This window comes from Galendromus occidentalis, unplaced genomic scaffold (assembly GCF_000255335.2).
Source record: "Galendromus occidentalis unplaced genomic scaffold, Mocc_1.1 scf7180000075420, whole genome shotgun sequence".
In the NCBI taxonomy this organism is placed as follows: Eukaryota; Metazoa; Arthropoda; class Arachnida; order Mesostigmata; family Phytoseiidae; genus Galendromus; species Galendromus occidentalis.
Window position 1 is genome coordinate 554472 of NW_003803410.1, and position 18426 is coordinate 572897.

At 51.4% G+C, this 18426-nt stretch overlaps 3 protein-coding genes and 1 pseudogene across 3 annotated transcripts; 3 read left to right on the top strand and 1 right to left on the bottom strand.

The window, feature by feature from the left end:
- The first annotated feature begins 211 nt into the window (after positions 1-211).
- On the top strand, positions 212-5511 carry LOC100900657 (secreted protein PRY1). The gene is made up of 4 exons (XM_018642149.1): positions 212-722; positions 3811-4404; positions 4573-4722; positions 4812-5511. Exons 1-4 carry the CDS (start codon positions 460-462, stop codon positions 4915-4917), a joined length of 1113 nt encoding a protein of 370 aa, XP_018497665.1. The 5' UTR covers positions 212-459; the 3' UTR covers positions 4918-5511.
- Positions 5512-7970: 2459 nt separating this feature from the next.
- Positions 7971-9478, bottom strand: LOC100900800 (atlastin-like; annotated as a pseudogene).
- Positions 9479-9657: 179 nt separating this feature from the next.
- LOC100900948 (transmembrane protein 68-like) lies at positions 9658-13351 on the top strand. Its single transcript, XM_003737253.3, has 8 exons — positions 9658-9840; positions 11910-12072; positions 12156-12346; positions 12451-12566; positions 12664-12785; positions 12906-12981; positions 13097-13160; positions 13265-13351. Exons 1-8 carry the CDS (start codon positions 9658-9660, stop codon positions 13349-13351), a joined length of 1002 nt encoding a protein of 333 aa, XP_003737301.3.
- An 804-nt stretch (positions 13352-14155) lies between these two features.
- IntS2 (integrator complex subunit 2) lies at positions 14156-18356 on the top strand. The gene is made up of 9 exons (XM_029110536.1): positions 14156-16181; positions 16282-16431; positions 16498-16720; positions 16814-16900; positions 17001-17252; positions 17435-17671; positions 17770-17891; positions 17988-18136; positions 18248-18356. The coding sequence occupies exons 1-9, from the start codon at positions 14311-14313 to the stop codon at positions 18343-18345; spliced, it is 3189 nt and encodes a 1062-aa protein (XP_028966369.1). The 5' UTR covers positions 14156-14310; the 3' UTR covers positions 18346-18356.
- The last annotated feature ends 70 nt before the right edge of the window (positions 18357-18426 follow it).

The following is an 18426-nucleotide window of genomic DNA, read 5'->3' on the forward strand; positions in this document are numbered from 1 at the left end:
CGGGAATCACGGATTTGACGGGACGGCTGTTTTTTGCACATTTCGGGCAAGCGTATTATGTCCGTCGAGTGCAAAGCCTTCTCCCTACAAGGGAAGGAAGATAGGTTACCCTGACTTGGACCGCCCTCTCCTGAAGTGACCCACATCGCTTGAAGCCGGGAGAGGAGGCCCCGATTCTCACGCCGCCCGAAATTCACTCGTCTTCACTTGGAACCACTCCGGCTTCAAACCACTCTGGCTCTGAACTACCTCGGCTCCGAACCACCACCATCACAACCATCACCAACAAATCAAACCAGCACCATCTGCACAAGGCATCACCGAAGTTGACATCGGCGACGACGACGACGAAAACAACGGCGACAGTAGCTCTAAGTTCTCCTCTCTGTCACTGAGCTTCGCGCGAGGTTCCTAGTGAACCACCTCTCATTGTCGTCAATAACACTCTCCTCAGTCGAGATGAAGGTGTTTATGTGCGTTCTGGTGGTCGTCGTTGCTGCTGCGACGGCGAGCGCGGTCTCCACGACCCAGCCGGCTTCGCAGACCGCTCAGGCGAGTCCTGCCACTCAGACAGCTTCGAGCTCGCCAAGTTCCTCGCAAGGGGCCCCATCGCAAGTTGCCAGCAAGCGAGGTGATACGGACTTCGCCACTTCAGCCTCGCAGCAGCATCCGGTTTACTCTCCGAGCCACTCGCAGCAGGCTCCATCTCACTCCCAGAGCGCGTAAGTACACGTTAGAGCTGTTCGCAGCCAGTCATCACAACATTCTGTCCCATCCCACATTCAATCGGACGATCTTTAGATCGTTTCCACCGCCGCGCCGCATGAGAAGCTTGACTCCATGGTCCCGTCCTCTGAACTCTAGTCGACCGTGCATGCATCAATGCTTATGATTTCGCTCTTCTACCCGTTCATCTCGTTGGTCTCTGCGACTTTGTGTCGAACTACGGTCAAATGTCAGCCATGAGCCCGAGTTCGACGGCCGGTTTCCAAAACAGGGTCACTGGAATACCGTTACTCGGAGATAACGAACACGGTCAGTGACGGAGAAGACGAGTAAAACGGCGATCGAGAGATTCTCGGCAGCCGCCATTCAATGGAATTCCGTCGGAACGATTCTGATTGCTGCCGACAGGCTTGGGCTCTCAACGCGTCCAATTTAAAGGGTGCGCAGTCTCTCCCTGTCAGAAACAGCGGGACTCTGAAAGTGGCTCCAAGCGCGCGTTTGTGAAGAGCCGCTCCCGTATCGTCTAACTGAGTCGGAGAGGACGACGCGGAAAAAATTGCGGATAGGTAACGATTGACGACCTCTCCCTCGGATGAGAAAAGCTTCACAGGTCCGAATCGACGTCACCGATTTCTTAATCCTCCGCTGTGAGCGAAAACGGGCAGATCGTCCTCTGGTTAATCTGAGAGGCGCCCCTAACTGTTACGTAGCACGTGGGGCACCACCACCAAACCATTCGAAATTTCGAGGCCCCCCTCGGGTCAACCACCTTTTTTCTTGCCGTCGATTTTCTGTTGCTCATGTCTGTCAGAGCAGTGTTATTAATGAAGCAACAGAAAAACGCTTCGTACGAAATTTTCGTTCAGCTGATTTGGTTCAGCATTGGACTTGACTTGGGCTGTCAAGAGGAAGCTCTCGAGCGGTGACAGAGACAACACCGACGACGATCGCGGCAACGATTCCGGAATCCGATTAATGCAGCCACTTCGACATACATCTCGCCCTCAAGCTCCGGAGAATGACATGGGGAAGGACTATAGAGAGAAAATCTCGAGCGATACTATCTTTAAGTAATAGGTAAAACTACCGCGAACTTCTGCTTTCCCTCGAACCATCGCGAAGTGCTGCTCTCTGTCTGTGCTCTTGCTAGCGTCGCTCTCGTCGTAAATCGCAAGGGTCAGGATGTTCCAGAACCGCACGACGGTTCTCGGTGAGCATATATCGGCCGATCGCTTGTCAATCTCTGTCGGCTGATCTTCCAGAAAATGGAAAAGAAGAAGAATCAGGCCAACTGCGAATCGGCGCAAGTTGTCTGCCTGCTTTCCTGCCTACCCGTCGTCGGTCTGTTTTTCTCCAACGGCCATAATTACTGGCTCGCGAACGCCACGTTACCCGTCGACAGCCACCGGTCGCAAAGGAAGGCAAGCGTTCTCAACCGACAGAGTGGGAGACTTTTGCACTTCATCTGTCGGTGGCAGCGAGGTGTCCGGCGGTCGTGTTCCCCCCTTCGAAAATGTTCGTTCATCGGCTCCTCGGTCGTGGTGACCGGAACGACGGGGAAATCTTGAATCGAGATCATCGAAAATGAAAATGCCCCCGTTTCAAAAAACTTGACGTAGTTTTTCGCTTTCTTCGGATGGTCCCGTCCTCGAGTAGCGATGATTCATTTTTTTCCCGACGAGAAAGAGCTTGACGTGTGTGGGCTACCCTAAGAATGGCGCGGCGGCGGGCGAGCCACGAGCTGAACGGATGGACAGATTCAGCAGCAAACCCCAAAAACTATAATGGCCAACCATCTACGGCTCGGCATCATCTCTTGTCTGTTCGGCCGGCTCCTTCTTGTGTCCGTCTGCCCATCAGAAAACAGAGCAGATGCCCATTCGAGAAACACTATCGACGACGGTGGTGGCCGCGGCAGCCGGTTCGCAGCTGAAGTGTTCCTTCGGATGTTCTTTTTCGTTTTTCGGCTAGCTTTCCCCACTCCGTTGAGAAGAGTTCGCACAACTACCACCACGAAACCGAACGGCGACCCAGAAATAACGGAAGAAGTAGCAAGTACCGAGTACTATAGCATCGATATCGCTATCAGCTGCAGCGACAATAACGGGGACTCGAACCAGCGGCTCGCGGGCTCCGGCGGTCGCTGCCTTGTCATCATGAAGAGTCGACCACGATATCATTCAAGCAGGTTCCCTGGAAAAGCGATAAAAGACTTCGTGCTCCATCGTCTTATTCCCCAAATTCCGAGGAAGACGGTCCATGCTGGCGGCAGGATGCGCGGCTGCTCAGCCTGCGTCCCTCCGTCAGACGTCGGCGTGCTTTGTAATCTGAAGCAGATGAGTTATGTCTCACATTTGTGCTTCTTCCCTACCTCATCGGCATGACATTCTCCGGAAGTGTACCTAACGCGAAGTTGGTGGTTCATGGCTCCGGTCGACCAAAGCTAGACCATCGATTTTGCTTTTTCTGGGAAATAGATTCCCTAGTAGATTTCCCCTAATGCACCGACATCAGACGGAACGAGAGGCAAAGGAAAAGGCTTGTTCTTCGGCAAGAGCAGTACGAGCCTCTTCGGCTGCGGTTTGGCTACTTGGTCCCATGTTCTCTTTTCCCTTCGCTGATGTCCGGATTGCCGGATCTGGGTCAAACAGAGTCATCGATGATGGCAAAAGCAAGCAGAAGATGCAGAGAGCTGGCTCTGGATGGATGACATAAATTATGACCTGTCGATGGAGCGTCGACCCCGGCCCGAGATTCTACGGCGTCTTGTTTTGGTCACAACGATCTTGTCACCGTAAACACATTCAGACAGGCCAACCCATTTGGCTTCAGAATTAAAGATCCATACATCAGACTCTCGTTTGATGGATTCAACCCGATAGAACATTCGGGAAAACATCTCGTGTGATGTCGTACCCTAAAGCCAGAAAGCTGCGACGGCCACGCAGCCGGGGACGAGTCGCTCCTACCGTAGAGGGTCCGAAGGGGGGTCCCCGGATATTGGAAGCCGATATCCGAGGACTCCGAAGGAAAAGGGAGACGGAACTGCGACATTGACCGTAACTTTCTTTCTCCTGTTTTCAGGTCGCCCAGCGATTACCAATCATCGGCTTCGAATGGCAACCTCTACTACTATTACTACCCGGCTTCATCGAGCTCTGGAAAGTCGGAGTCCGGTCCTGCTGACCATTATCAAGCCTCCGCTGCATCCTCGTATGCCAGCTACGCGACCGATGGCTCGTCTCATGGCCCTCAACAAGCTACCTACGACAGCCCAGCCTCCTCCTACGGCAACTCTGCTTACCCGAGCCAGTTCCATCAAGCGACATATGCGTCGCACCAAGGCCACGCAGGTTCTCCTTCGTATGCCTACACAGGTTCTCTCCTCCCCTCTGACTCTCAACTGAGTGCTCAGTATGCTAGCGGCAGCGGAGCTCCCGTGTCCGGGTATCAAGGCCAAGGCTCATACCCGGCTCAAGGAACCTACCAAGCGTCCCCCTCGACCTTCCAACCCTCATACGCTCCCGCCTCCGATTCCAAGAGTCGATTCTACGGATTGGGTTCGGTCATCATGCCCCTCGTTGGTCTCGGCGCCCTGGCTTTCCTCCTTCCTTCAGTGACCAACCTGGGAGGCAAGAAGAAGACCAAGAGATCCGTTGAGAACAACGACGCAAACAAGTTAGTATACCCCTTCAGCCAGAATCGATCTCTGCTCAAATGAATCCCGCTCTGCCTTTTCAAAACGGAAGAAGATTCCTCTCTAGACCTTATTGATCCGAGATACACATCGACCTGAGATGAGCTGGTCGGGAAGAATGGAATTCCTCATTTTCTTGTGTTCAACAGGGCAAACGGTGTCGCTGAGTACGCTGAGCGGCTAGAAAAGTACTTCAAGATCTACCGCGCCGCCGTTGAGAGCGACGACTGCATGAACCGCATCGTTTGTGAATTGGGCGACTCCGTCTCTACTGTCCGCGGAAAGGCCGCCCTCCTCGCGTAAGTATCCCCCGAAGAGTTTTGTGCTTTGCCGTCATTATTCTCCCGGATGGAGCGAACAGGAACGCTAAATGTCGTTTTCGTTTCAGACTCTTCGAAAAAGTTGCTCCGCAATGGATGACCGGAAAGATGGGAGTCTTCAAATTCGGTGCCCTCGATAGCAAATCGGCTAAATGCGCTCGTTACAAGTGCTAGGCGTCCTGCATCCTTCGTGAATGAGACCAATCGAATGGAACGAACAGACACCTCGGACACTTGCACGCACGCGTCATTTCTCCTTGGCAGAAAGAACATACAAGCGCAATGCATCGAAGAAAACGCGAGGATGGTTCTCGGGCAGAAGTTCATTCACTTCGCAACCCCTGCGATCTCGTTCCTTCCTCCCTTCCCTCCAAACACACTAGCCGAGATGCCCGATTCCAGTCCATCGTGATGAAAAATCCGACTTCGTTTCTGAAAGAAGAAGGACTCGTGCGTGTGCGCGTTTGTATTATTTATTCAGACGGAGAACAGAACTTCTCCAATCCCCGGCTGAGAGCTCTCAGCCCGCATTCCGGTTCAGCGTAATTAATTTATTTCTTCCTCTTTTCCCCATTGCTCGGCCGGCTCTCACCCCACCCCTTTTCATCATGTAACCCTTGAAGACCCCCAAGGGGGAGTAACGATTCGCCGCACTGACATCTGCCAGACTGCCAGAGGAGATACACACGAATGTACACACACACATCCATATTAAGTAGGGGTATTTTACAAAATTGCAAGATGAAAATTAATAAAGAAAAACATTTCTTCCAATCAAGCGGGTCATCCCTCATTCCTGATGAAATATAATATTCCCTTCATTGACGCTTGGTCTGTTTGAACAATCTACGGCGATCGCTCGGAACCGAATTCGTAAATCACATCTCCTCTCTTCAGTTATCGAAAATTTCAAAATTGAGTAGGAGATCACCCGAATGAGGAGGGCGTAGAGCCTTTTTTTTAAGCTCGAAGAATATCCCACGAGACGCAGTCGGATACCCTCATGTCGATGGCTCTTGATCGTGTTAGATATTCTTTATCGCTTGCAGTAACACGTGCTGTCCCTGTTCTTGAGCGTGCTTCACGATACGAGCCGGGTTCAATCGCTTCAGGGGCTCAACACACTGAGAGAGTTTATACGGTGAGATCAGAGCCGTGATCTTCTCATCCCTAGGGTTCTCTGGAAAATAAACCGAAGAAGGAAGTGGATATTATGGCAGAAAATTTAAGCTCGACGCACGTCATCCCATAGCGCAGTTGTGCCTTGCTCGATCCTCTTTCCGACTTCGCCATGCTCGCCACTGTATTGAAGGTATGCCCAGGCTGTCGAAGCGACGATTGCCATGGCTAGACGAGTAGATTTCCCCAAATGGGACAGAACATGAGTGGGAATGATAATGAAGTGGATAGTATCTCCCCCTCATTGTGGGGGCCGGGAATTCCTCCGCTGATGATCTCCCCAGCAAATGAAATTGGTTTCTTGACTCACCGGTGAAGAACGTGAAAACTTTCGATGCGGAACTTAAGCGGAAAACCGGAGGCACGCAGGAGATGGAGTACAGCCCCACTATGGCACATGCCCAGCAGATGGGGGTTCGTCACGTCGCGTAGATGTTTTTCTGCTCGCTTTGCGTCTTCAAGCTCTTGTAACTCTCATATATCTCTACCAGCAGCCTCTCCTTGTAGCGCTCGCGGAGTCGGCAGTGCCCATTTCGCGGATTCCCTGTCTCGCTACATCCCTTTGCTCAAGGTGATGGGGGTCTTTTTCCTCCGGTGAGACGTAGGCTCTGTCTCCCCTGCATGAGGATTCCATATTGGTGTAATCGAAATCTTTGCAAACAGCTACAGCAGCCAGATTGCTCGCTTCGGCCGTCGCGGCCAAAATGCGCTTCGGTTCGGGCAGCTCATTACTCCCAAAAGTTCTCACGTAAGCTCGGATGTAATCAAGGAGTTCCTTGCAAGTGACGTCTTTGCCGTAGCTGGCTTTTTGACATGGAAACGTCTTTAAATTTGCTTTGGTCTCAGACCGACGGGTGGTCGAGTGGTTAGCGCGTTTGTCACTACTCGTGCAAACGTGCGTTTCACTTCGTGAAATGCCGCAACGTCGCCGCTCGCGCGGGAGGCGGTGTGGGTTCGGTCCCTGCTGCCGGAAGAATAGGCAGGTACTCGGCCTTGATCCTCCTGGGTACATTTGCGCTATGGATCCGTCCTCGGAAGCAATGTGAAAAACAGTACCCGGGACGTTAAACCTTGGCTGTGTGGATCAGCCCGAAGAAGTTTGGTCACGGACCGAATGAACTTTGTCATTTTACCTTGAGAAGTTGTCCAACTTTGACGGCTTGTTGCCCCTGTCCCCGCGTGTATTCTGGTGCCAGAATCGTATTTCATCATAGCTCAGGAACGACATTTTCATCAGCCTCACGTTCATTGGGCTCGCTGTCTTGTTGCGCGCACGCGACCCTCGTCGTCCCTGTCTGTGAAAAGTATTTCCTTGACAAGCAGCATCGAAGATGCTTCAGAGAACGAGATCATCGATCGATATTTGGTCGATAATCGCCTCCAGCACACGGTCGATCTCCGAAATCTATTTCACCTTTCCTCGCCTACTTTCCGTGCCACCGTCGAATCGCGGCGCTGCCGCCACAGTCAGGCCGGGATGAGGCACCAGATAGCATTCAATCGACGAGAAGCATTTCCGAATGTGTTGCCGGATCAGCTGGAGCTCCTCGGGTTATCTCGAGTCGTTTATCCAGCTATTCCTTCCCACCATCTTTTCCATATGGTTCATCGTATGGATAACTCCAATTTCGAACGAGAAAGAGTAGCTCCAGGGAGGGCGTGCCATCGTGCCGTCCCTCGGCCGCTGCGAGTCTCCCATACTCAGCGAAGAGTTGAAAATGTTACAGATCGTCTTCTTGTTAGTTCTGAAATGAATTCCTCCCATAAACCTTTGCGAACCCATCGTCGATGTCCTCATCTCCTATAGAATCAAATCGCAATGCCTGTCAGTCTGACTGTCTGTTACCGAATCGATTTTTGCGCTTCCCGTCTCCGAAAATACTTCAGACTCATTTCAATCGATGCCCAATCACCTCAGTGAGGTCTGGATATACTTTTCAACCTGCTCAGTCAGATGCATGCTTTCCGCATGATACACGTGTTTCTCCAATTATTATCGTTATTTTTCAGCACATGGATGGCCCGATCACTACGATGTCATCACAGCGCTAGTGGCTCCGGCTAGTATCCATATTCTCTGATGGGCGAGGCAAGTATAGCTGTGAGTTGTTGTATACTTGTACCGACGAACTCAGCAAAGGTAATGCGGAGATGGTGGCACACTGTCTGACCGTTGAGTCCGAGTCGAATGAGCCCTGCGTGTCCATGAAAATGACGGCCACTGCCTCGCTCGAAAGAATTTTAACCTGGGAGTAGAGGTCGAAATCGACATGTAACTTCCTTCGACGAGATACCGAGAGATGACTGCCGAAATTCACCTCAAATATTTCGCCCCACACCAGAATTCCGGAAACGTTTCTATCGCATCCACCTTTCTAACAGAAACCTTTCAACGGAGCATCCTCAGGGCCCAACTGATCCGGTGCCTAGTCAGCTATCATGTATCTTGAGGATATGGTAATCGATTATTCGATTATTAGTAGTTATTCAACATTCGGGTTTCGATATCCCGTCGGGAAGAGACTAGTTCGGATATGCCCCTGCGTTTGGGGACTCCGACCGTCAGCACCTGCAACAAACATCCAGGAGAAAGCCCTTTCCCTTTCTGAAAGCACCGGCCACCGAGACCAAAACGACTCGCAGATCCTTGACATCGCTGGCGAGCAGGAATTCGGAAAGTTCATCATCATTCAAAGCGTAGGTGAAGTCTTCCTTCAGAGCGAGGAGTTGGATGGCTTTGCCGCCGATGTCCTGGCCTTGAAATTGCTTCGGTCGGCTCGGAGTTGGACCATCCTTCACACCATTCCAAACACTGGAATGCCCCACATTTTTCAAAAGTTATCGTCAAGTTAGGATGACGAGACATAGCAGCAGATTCGTTGGATGAGATATAGACCGACACCCCACTGCGCAGTCACCTTTCATGATTCCTTACGATGATCCGACTCTCCTTTAACGAATGTTTCATCGAAACTTCTGTGTTGTTCACGACTGTATAGGCAGCGACAACTCTGTGATACAAAGAAGCAGGGCGGCAATTTTCCCCACAGCCGTGTGCCGTAGCCCGTGGCCTCGATCTGATCGTCTCTTGCAGGGCTTCGAGGAATGGCTCCGACTAGGGCGAACCTAAGCTTAAACTCGCGCCTCCAAACATGGGCCTGGAGGAGGAAGCGGAAATAGTTCGAATCTAGCCGCCGCGCCGCTTCAATTCAGGGATCAACTCGACGCGAAACCTTCGCAGCTCCTCATGGCTCGAGGAAGCCTCTAGTTTGATCTGAATGAGCTCAAATTGGCTCAGCTATTTTCCTCTGGAGAATATACACATATTATGATATGTAAATAAAATAATACATATATGTATGTAAAATAATACTGAAAAAAAAATGTAAAATAAAGTATATAAAATAAGTTGATGCAGTCGCGAAGTTGAGTACTGGAGCTTTCAGGAAAGGCAAAAGTTTCCTGCTCGATTTCCTCCTCTAGTCCGGATGTTTTAACTTACGTCGACCTGAATGAAAGTGTAAGACCCGTCGATGATGATCTTCATGATCTTCATAGTTTGTCCAAGTGACCTCCCTCTCCTCAGATATCTGAGAACCGAAGGAGCGAGTGTTTGGCCTGGCAACAAAAGCGACACTCTGGGAGACTTTGTTCCGAGGTACGGCTGTGAGAGAGACACTCGCGGGATTCTCGTGTGGAACGAAATATCCAGAATGTCTCGACCCCTCGCAAGTCATGACTGGACTTCGTGGGCACGAGAGACTCATGTCACGGATGAAAACCACTTCCGGCGATGTCGGGGCCATTCTCATGGACACCAAGGGGTCTCTCGATTTGGGATACACCGTGGAAGACTGCGCGACTGTCTTCGCGATGTCGAAAACGGCGTGCTCGGTGCTGGAGTGCAATTCTCTTCAGGTACTAGGGTCAACTCCAGAGGATCTGCATCCCTCCCCCTAGTGTAGACGTCATCCATCCCGACTGCTCTTCCCAGAACATTCAAGGGAACGATTTACAACATCTGCGGCTGTCCACCGAGTATGGGAGGCTGGCGATTCCCCATAGCGACTGCGAGGACACGCCGCTCCACAAAGTTGTCTTCTTTGTTCGTGATTGGAGCTGCTCTTATGAAGCTCCGTAAGGGGATGAGGGTTGTGGAAAACTGTTGGAAAGACCTCTGGAAGTCTCTAGTCGTCAATATCCCGAGCTTCAGTTGCTGCGAGAGCACATCCGGAGTTCTTCTTCGGAATCGATTCTGTGCTCCTGGAACCAGGGAATATCCCATTGGCCACGGCCGACGCTAAGAATCTCGTCGAAATGGCCTTCCGAGGAGATTTCTTCACCCAGAGCGTGGACGTGGACAGCATAGGCGGCGGAAAGCAGACATGTACCGCACTTCGGTATCTCGAACGTATCACCTGATTCACAGGGAGGCAGGGAGCGACACTTTCCATTCCTCTCGCAAGATGGGCGGGGAAGCTCCCAGTCTGAATTATTCAGGACTATTATTGGAAGACTACGCGAATTTTCAGAAAAGTAACGACCGAAGGGAAGTTTTGATAACCATGCGCTCTCCCGTCTACTTGGTGAGTGCTTGGTCGCAACTTATTCCGCGTCCAGCTTGTTCAACCTTTAAATGATATATTTCGTTGCGAATGCGTGCACCCTGGAGGCTGGCAAGTAGCGTCTGGAAGTCTACGTTCTCGGCAAAACATTCGAATGAGGAACGTCTTTATTTGATTCCAGGTAGACCGTGTGCGAGTTTAGATTTTTTCCCCAGGTATTCTCGCTTCAGCTGCCGTTCTTCGTGCTCGTATGATGTACAGCAAAGAGCTACGCTACATTGGGGAGGGTATCGTTCTAGGCGCCGCATTGATGTTCAGTCCCGTGAGCCCTCCGGAGATAACTGGAATCTGTCCATCATTGTTTCCGGAAGAAAAATTGCTTGACGTAGTCCCTCCGAATGTGAGAGGTTCCTATGACTTCGTTCTTCAGCTACTGCGGCCGATACAAAAAAAAACAGCGTAACCGACACTCTTGCTTAGCCATACTGCCGCAGCGGAAGAAATTCGAGTCCCTGGTCATCACCGATTTCACCTTCATAGACAGGCATCCGGCAAGCGTCCCCGATGGATATCTAGTAGCTCCGAGACCAAGCTACGAGCCTTGAGGGGCGTGTGTTGATCCCAAAAAGATGGAGTTGATCCCGGAAAATCAGGCGGGCTGATCTGCACGTTGATCACTCTGCCAACGCGGCCGTTTTCTATTCGCGTAAATGCCTCGCCTTGGGAGGGGAGGGGTAAGTAATCTATGATATAATCTCGAATTGGGCTCGAAGCCACACCTTGATCATGTTCGAATCCATCGACCAACATTCCTCCACTTCCCGCATGATGACCCTTCGTTTCGGAAGCATGAACCGCGAACGCGATACTCCAATCCGAATCGATCCTCTCACTGAAGACCAAAGACGAGGAAAATCGAGAAGCTTCTCTTGGAGCCAATACGATTCTCTCTTCCCGTATGCTCGAAGAAGTAGATCGACGGATGGAGTTTTTCCTGCGAACAATTACTTCGTCAGGGCCCCGAAAGCATCTTCCGCAGCTTTACGAATCCTCTTCCCTCGCCCAGCCTGTCTCGTATTTCTGAATGGATTTGAATCACTGGGAACCTCGTATCATGGATGCTCGGACGATGCTCCAGAGAGCCAGAAAGGAGTCATGTGGCGCCATTGCATTCTGGGAACATTTTCACCGATGCTTTGCATTCCTGCTTACGATCATGCCCTTTCTCTTGTTATACGGGGGCTGGCAGTTCTGGTATCTACGACCACTACTCGTGAGTACATGACCAAGGGCGTGACGGAGTCTGCGATGCACTCCCGAGCATTCCTTGCACACTGGAAGATTCGCTGATAATTAATCTGCATTCCCTGTTGCCCAATATTGTCTTGTCGCGAGAAATCTCTCAAATCAATGCGCTCCTAGATGTACACGAGTTTATTGCCGTATCTCTTCGCTCCTATTGCTGTTCTGTGCGCTCTGCCGTGCGAATTTTTCTACGTCTTGGGTCTTCACGATAGGGTTGAAAAAATTCTTCCTCCGATTTTCAAACGATGGTTGTGGATTCCTTATATGCGGATCATGCACGGTAAGCCTAGTTCCATCCTCATCACTCATCCATATCGTCATGGATCCTACTATGGACGGATTTCCGAATCGTCTTCACCGCAGGGTACGAGGTTGAAGGGCTGCGGAACTTACCCCCCGAAGGAGAGGGAGCTCTGATAGTATACTACCACGGGGTTCACGCACTCGATATGATTTTTGTGACCGGTGTGATCTACGAGAAGCTGCAGCGCCGAGTTGGAGGAATTGCTCACCGGGGCCTCTTCAGCGTTCCGTTGCTCAGGAGTATCCTGACTGTGAGACTTAGAATAATGCGGAACTCTCTGCTCGAATCTGCTACATTTGGAGCTCACCGAGAATGCATCAGCCATAATTTGAGGGATGCTATCCGATTCTCCAGATGTACGGCTTCAGCGCCGACGGTCGACAAAAAATGATATCAGACCTGAGAGAAGGTGCTCTGAAAAGCGTAGCTCCCGGGGGAACATATGAAGCTATGTTCAGCGAAAACTACAGGTGGAAAAATTGAGCATTCAAAATCAATATGCACACCCCCTATGATTCCAAGATGCCCACCGAGGACACTGAGAGCGGCGCTCGAATTTCTTTTCAGTGTGGAGTTCGGAAACCGGTGTGGTTTCGCCTCTGTGGCTAAAGAAGCAGGGGTACCAATTGTGCCAATGTTCACAGAGAACCTGAGAGAATGCCACCGCCAACATTTTTTCGGCTGCAAAGGTATCATTTGCGGTTTCTCTCCTGAGCATCCGCAGCTCGCGGTCTCAATGAGTTCCGATTTCGGATTGAATTCCATACTCCTTATTTCTGACGAACTTCAACAATCAGCAACAATTTCAGACTTCTTCATCTCGATCTATGACCGATATAAGATGCCTTGGTTATGGTCTTGTGGTGGGCTACCGGTGAAATTGCGGTAAGCAATAAACTCTTCCAATCGAGGAGTCTACATACCGGCCTTCAGACCGGGACTGACGAATTATATGGCGATGTTCAAAGAAAGTCTATCGTTTTCTGATCCGTACCGGTAGGACTCACCTGGGGAAACCTTTGTACTGCGGCGAAGCCGAGTCTGCGGAGGAATTCGCAAGACGAGTAAGTCCCGTCTTTGTTGGGGGATGATCCCATGCGTTGTCGATCTGCTTGAGCGATCACGAACGATCGCGAAAAGTCGCTAAACGAAAATTCCGTGGATATAGGTGAGAGAAGCTATTGAAGGCCTGCGGGACGCCAACCAGAAAATGGATAATTCCATGGTCCGAGCTCTGGTGGAGAGGTTTGCATGAAGATTTTCTTGGAGTGAAGTATTGAGCGTAAGAGGATTTGGAATGGGGCCCGGATGTCCTATCGAATAAACTACTGCTCGAAATGGAGACTATCATCGAGTCCTCGTAATCTTCCCCAGATCAGCTCGGGTGAAGGGTGAAGTCTTTTCTGAGTGAGAACAAACTTCCGTAGAGATGGATTTCTAGCGACTCAGAGCCGGGATTCTCTCCACGACTTCTGGAATTCCCCTAATGCAACTTGGGTAGTCCTGACCACCACGGAGGCGGAGAAATCTCGGGAAGGGAAATTCTAACTTCCGCTCCAAGGGAAAGTGAGGAGTCGGGAGTTAGGAGTGCCCAAGGCGCGCACCCTAAGTGCTCTCTCAGAAACTGCTCATTGGATTCTCTTCGATTGCCGAGAGGGTGACACTCGCCACAGCGGAAGATCCAACATCCAACCCCTTATTTGAATCATCTGTTGTCCCGGGGATTCATAGACAGAAATCAATATCGCAATCGACAACCGGGTCATAGAGTCATCGATGTACAGGATACGAAAAATTCGCTATCGTTTGAGTGCAACCCAGAAATATATTGCCCGCGCCTTTTTGCCGACGTACGGGGTCTATTTTCGAAATCGATGCGGCGTCCCTGGTCGCTTCTTCGGAGTACCGCGGCGTCTCCCTGTAAACAAACCGATGGAAGAGAGCCCGAATATGAGTTTCGAGCCGGCGAATTTCTGATAGTTCCGGTCTTTCGAACGGGGGATGTCTGTCGGTCTCGGGATCTTCACGATTCAGTGCTAGAGGAATCGGTGTTCGGTGGCGTGACGTTGTCGGATGCGCTCGTCAAACCTGGCAAACTCCAGAACTCGGATTCTCCAAGGAGTTGAGTCAGATGACCGATCGACTAAGCTGACCGAAGCGGAACTCCTATCCGAAAAGACAAATACTCATGTGAGCTAGGCGCTACTCTCGAGAATGTCGTCCAAGATAAAAACGACCTCAGGTCCTCTGAGATCGCCTGTGACCACTCGAGCGTTCCTCACGCTCCAGCGTGTCGATGTCGAAGCCTTGGTTACGTTCCCCGAGTGGGAATTACGTCCCCTTCTGCCTTGTCTCGTTCGCATGGCATTGTGCTCTCCATTGGATCAGAGACCGGACTGGGCCCTGAAAAAAGAAACAATCCTCCGTGTTCTTTCGGGAATCGAAAGCGTCAACGCAATCGTCGCTCTTCTGAGTATCGACTTCCATCTACTCGAGGTGGATGTTCGGAAAGAGCAGATGCTCCGGAACAAAGCGGGACCCTCGGCGGAAAGCGTATTAGTTACTCCCTTCAACAACGCCATATCGTTGGAGTTCGAGAGGAGCGATGCCGCAAGACGGCTCCGACTTGTTCTCAGTCAGCTGATCGTCCTCATGGGATCCTCCAGACCCGAAAAATCCAGTGATCTCTTCTCCATGGACATATATGTCGACGAGGTTGCCGACGTGCTTTGTATAGCTCATGCAGAGCTCCCAGGCATCCTAAACGTGACCGATATGGCTGAAGCTCTCCTGTATGTTCGCAATGGTGCAGCCTTCATCACCAGAGTGGTGTCTAATTCACCGGAGAGTTTCCTTGAAGTTGCCTACCACCTGATCGCCAATGCGAACGATCGCGTGGACAACAGCGAACGGAGAGTCGATTGCCTAGCTCAGCTGTGTCGGATGAACCCCGTCGAGGCTTTGCAGGTTCGGGCTCGAGCCGTGGAAATGTGCCGGATGCCGGAGCTCTGTGTACGTCTGACGCTTGAGCAGCCAGACAAACAATCGGATCTGGTGGCCTTCATCTCCGGACTCCTCCTCGGATCGGATGAGAAAGTGCGCAATTGGTTCGGGACCTACGTGCGAACACATCAGAAACGATTCGAACCGACGGCTCTATCGATGATGAGGACGAAACTACTCCAGAAGCTCAGTTCGGTTATCTTCTACACGCCGGAATACCACAAACTGGCCGAGACGGCGGTCGTCGAAGTAAATGCGCTCCTCCGCTTGTACTCGGCACTGAAGGTTGCCGGAATGAAATTCTCTGACGACGAAAACTCAACCCTCCTGCAAGTGATAACTTCACGAACAGAACCAACGCCCGCCGGGGTTAGATTCATTTGTCTTTCGGTCAGCATGCTTCTGGCCTGTCCAAACTTGATTGCGAGCCAAGATTTCGAGCGTCAAGCTCTTGAGTACCTACGGTATCTTGTCAGTCAGGCCCATGAGGGAGTGGCCGAATTGTTGCTCCTCATCGCGATCCATTTTCACGCGAATCAACTCAACGCAATCGCCGAACTCGTGTGCACAACACTGTCGATGCGGCTCGCGGTTCGACCGAACAGTTTGGCGAAGATGCGCAATCTCTTCGTGCAAGAACTCTTCACAGAACAAGTGGTCACTGCGCACGCGGTCAGAGTACCGGTGACTCCGAAGCTAAACGCGGACATGAGTGGCTTCCTCCCGGTCCACTGCGTCTATCAGCTACTGAAAAGTCGTTCGTTCACGAAGCAGAAAGTTTCCATCAAGAACTGGGTCTACAGCCAGATCATCGAGGCCACCACGCCTCTCCACCCGATCCTACCGTCTTTGCTCGAAGTTTACGTACATTCCGTGCTCGGACCTGTTGAAAGCACGCACCAACCGCTGACGGATGGCGAGATCATCGCAGCCACTCAGACAGACGAGACCTTACCATCGATGCTGATGCTGTATTACCTTTTGCTCTACGAAGATGTGCGCCTCGCCAACATACGCAGTTTGTCGAAGGGCAGGAAAGTGAAAATCTATAGCGCGGATCTTATTACTCGGCTGCCGATCAGGTACGATCCCCAGCCTCCTTCGGGAAAATGCTCCGGACGAGGGTATCGATCCCATAATCTCCCGCGGGGTCTGCCTCCTACAACGTCCTGCTCTTTCCAGGTACCTAGTTCAGAAGACTCAGCAGGAACAGAAAAAGTACGCAGGCCTCTTCGCGCCTCTCCTCAGACTTCTCGCTCATCAATTCCCGCACCTGTGTATGACCGAGGACTGGCTCCTCAGCGAGACTGGGAATACATCTCTGAAGCCGAAGTCGCTATCGATGAAGGTTCGCATCTATAGTATGAGTACGACCGCATCCTCATCTATTATCGAGAGCCTCGATAACGATGCTTCCCTTTCACAGAAGGACAAAGCGATCGAACCCGCCTCCCTGACTGAGTCCTTGACGAAAGTCGTCTCTTGTCCGGTCGGGGTCACATCGAAGCTCGACGTCATTCTCACTCTGGACCTCTGCGAGCTTTGGCCTTTCGCGGAGACGATAGTGTCGAGCTTACCTCACCTGCTGCAGCCTGATGTTCCTCGGCAGGTTATTGATCGGGTTCGTGCGCAGAGATCCGGCATGTCCCCCACTTGATACGATGGCGAATTACACGAATGAGACCCGGCATGGAATCATCCCTTTCCCTTCCAGGCGAAAGCTGTTTGGTTCCGTCTGAACCAAGTTTATCCCAGAAAACTCTGGGTTTTGACCGTCAACGCCTTCCGGCCCACCGAGAAGGTAAGCGTCCGCGACAACGGACGTTTTGATTGGATTGATCATATTAACTCAAGAGGACGGAATTCTGAGCTCCGCAAAAACCTCGGGGTATCATTCGCAGGTGTCTCTAGACGAACTGATCATGGATCCCCTCCATGTACTTCGCTGTGAGCCCAAAGTTCTTCAATGCCCGGCGACACTTGAAATTGTGCTCCATATGTTGAGGGCACTTCTCGCTGCGTCTCGCACTCAGCTCAGTATGCACATATTGGAAAATTGCGTTCCCGACACTCCGGGAGCAACCGACCAAGAGGAACTGCGCATTGCACTCATCGCCGCGCAGGAGAGTGCCGCTGTGCAGATTTTGCTTGAGGTTAGACCCGTTCGGTTCTTGATGCCGAAATATTCTTTCAATTGATTTGGGAGGTTGTGTGGCCTGGAAGGCGAGTCTCTGAGTGTGATGAGCTTTGTCGCCATACCGGTCGTGCTCCGGCGTTCTCGTCGCAAAACTCGACATGGGGTGGAATAATGTGCTTCCTCCTCTGCTCTATTCAGATCTGCCTCCTCCGATCAGACGACGGAGGTCTCCTATCAACGATGCGGGAGTGCCGGACCCTGGTTTGCTCACAGCTGCATCAGATGTTCATAGCGGACCCTCAGCTCGTCCATCTTGTGCACTATCAAGGCTATCCCGCCCCATTGTTACCCATGACCGTTTCACTCATTCCGTCGATGCATATCTGTTTAGATTTCATTCCGGAGCTCCTGGCGCAGGCCCATCTCGAGAAACAGGTCAGATTCCGAACACCGATCAGCCGATCATGATTGAAAATGAATGATAGATCAGACGTCCGAGTCATCCCATATCCTAATGGATTTCGCCCCGAAAGGTCTTCGCAATCGAGCTAGCATCGTACTTGTGTCTCCAACACGCGATACCCCGGTCGTTATCAATCGCCCGGCTCTGTATAACTGTAGTCAATACCCTGATCGGCGTCCTTCCATCTTCGAGGTACGTAACCCATCTTCCCTCGGATTCTGGATCCTTCCCCTACTCCCCACTCCTCTACGGTAGATAATGATCTCTCGGATACGCTTATTCCTTCAGGCGGCCTCAATTGTTCATTCCGGCTCTCCCGTCGTTGGTTCGAATGTGTCGAGCCTTCCCGCCGCTCTCAGAGGATGTCGCAATTTTGCTGCTCCAGCTTGCCAAAGTTTGTCATTCCCAAGAGAGCACGAAAGCCTTGCCAGATATCGGTGAGTGAAACTAGTGAAAAGAAAACCGCTTGAGGAGTCGCATTCATCAAATGTTCAGCACAAGATTTACGGCGACGGAGTGCGGGCTGGGCTAATCTGGGGTGATTTCAGGTGAAGAGGACGAACATCGTGAACTCTGCCGCATAATTCAGAAATCATTCGCTGATCTGGGAACGTCGAACTCGCAGCAAAATTCGAGCATCTATTGACATGATCGGTAGAGCCCTTCACCCAAGCGAGAGGAATAAGTTCCGCGTCGCGCCCGCCGCCATTCAGATAGAGCTTCTTGT

What these genes read in the sequence shown, in the direction of transcription:
- LOC100900657 (XM_018642149.1), top strand. Translation starts at nt 460, where the DNA reads ATGAAGGTGTTTATGTGCGTTCTGGTGGTCGTCGTTGCTGCTGCGACG. An exon ending in GAGAACAACGACGCAAACAA is followed by an intron (nt 4,405 to 4,572) that starts GTTAGTATACCC and finishes TGTGTTCAACAG; the next exon opens with GGCAAACGGTGTCGCTGAGT. An exon ending in GGAAAGGCCGCCCTCCTCGC is followed by an intron (nt 4,723 to 4,811) that starts GTAAGTATCCCC and finishes TTTTCGTTTCAG; the next exon opens with ACTCTTCGAAAAAGTTGCTC.
- LOC100900948 (XM_003737253.3), top strand. Translation starts at nt 9,658, where the DNA reads ATGACTGGACTTCGTGGGCACGAGAGACTCATGTCACGGATGAAAACC. An exon ending in ACATTTTTTCGGCTGCAAAG is followed by an intron (nt 12,786 to 12,905) that starts GTATCATTTGCG and finishes CAACAATTTCAG; the next exon opens with ACTTCTTCATCTCGATCTAT. An exon ending in GGGCTACCGGTGAAATTGCG is followed by an intron (nt 12,982 to 13,096) that starts GTAAGCAATAAA and finishes CCGTACCGGTAG; the next exon opens with GACTCACCTGGGGAAACCTT.
- IntS2 (XM_029110536.1), top strand. Translation starts at nt 14,311, where the DNA reads ATGTCGTCCAAGATAAAAACGACCTCAGGTCCTCTGAGATCGCCTGTG. An exon ending in ATTACTCGGCTGCCGATCAG is followed by an intron (nt 16,182 to 16,281) that starts GTACGATCCCCA and finishes TGCTCTTTCCAG; the next exon opens with GTACCTAGTTCAGAAGACTC. An exon ending in CCTTCCGGCCCACCGAGAAG is followed by an intron (nt 16,901 to 17,000) that starts GTAAGCGTCCGC and finishes TATCATTCGCAG; the next exon opens with GTGTCTCTAGACGAACTGAT.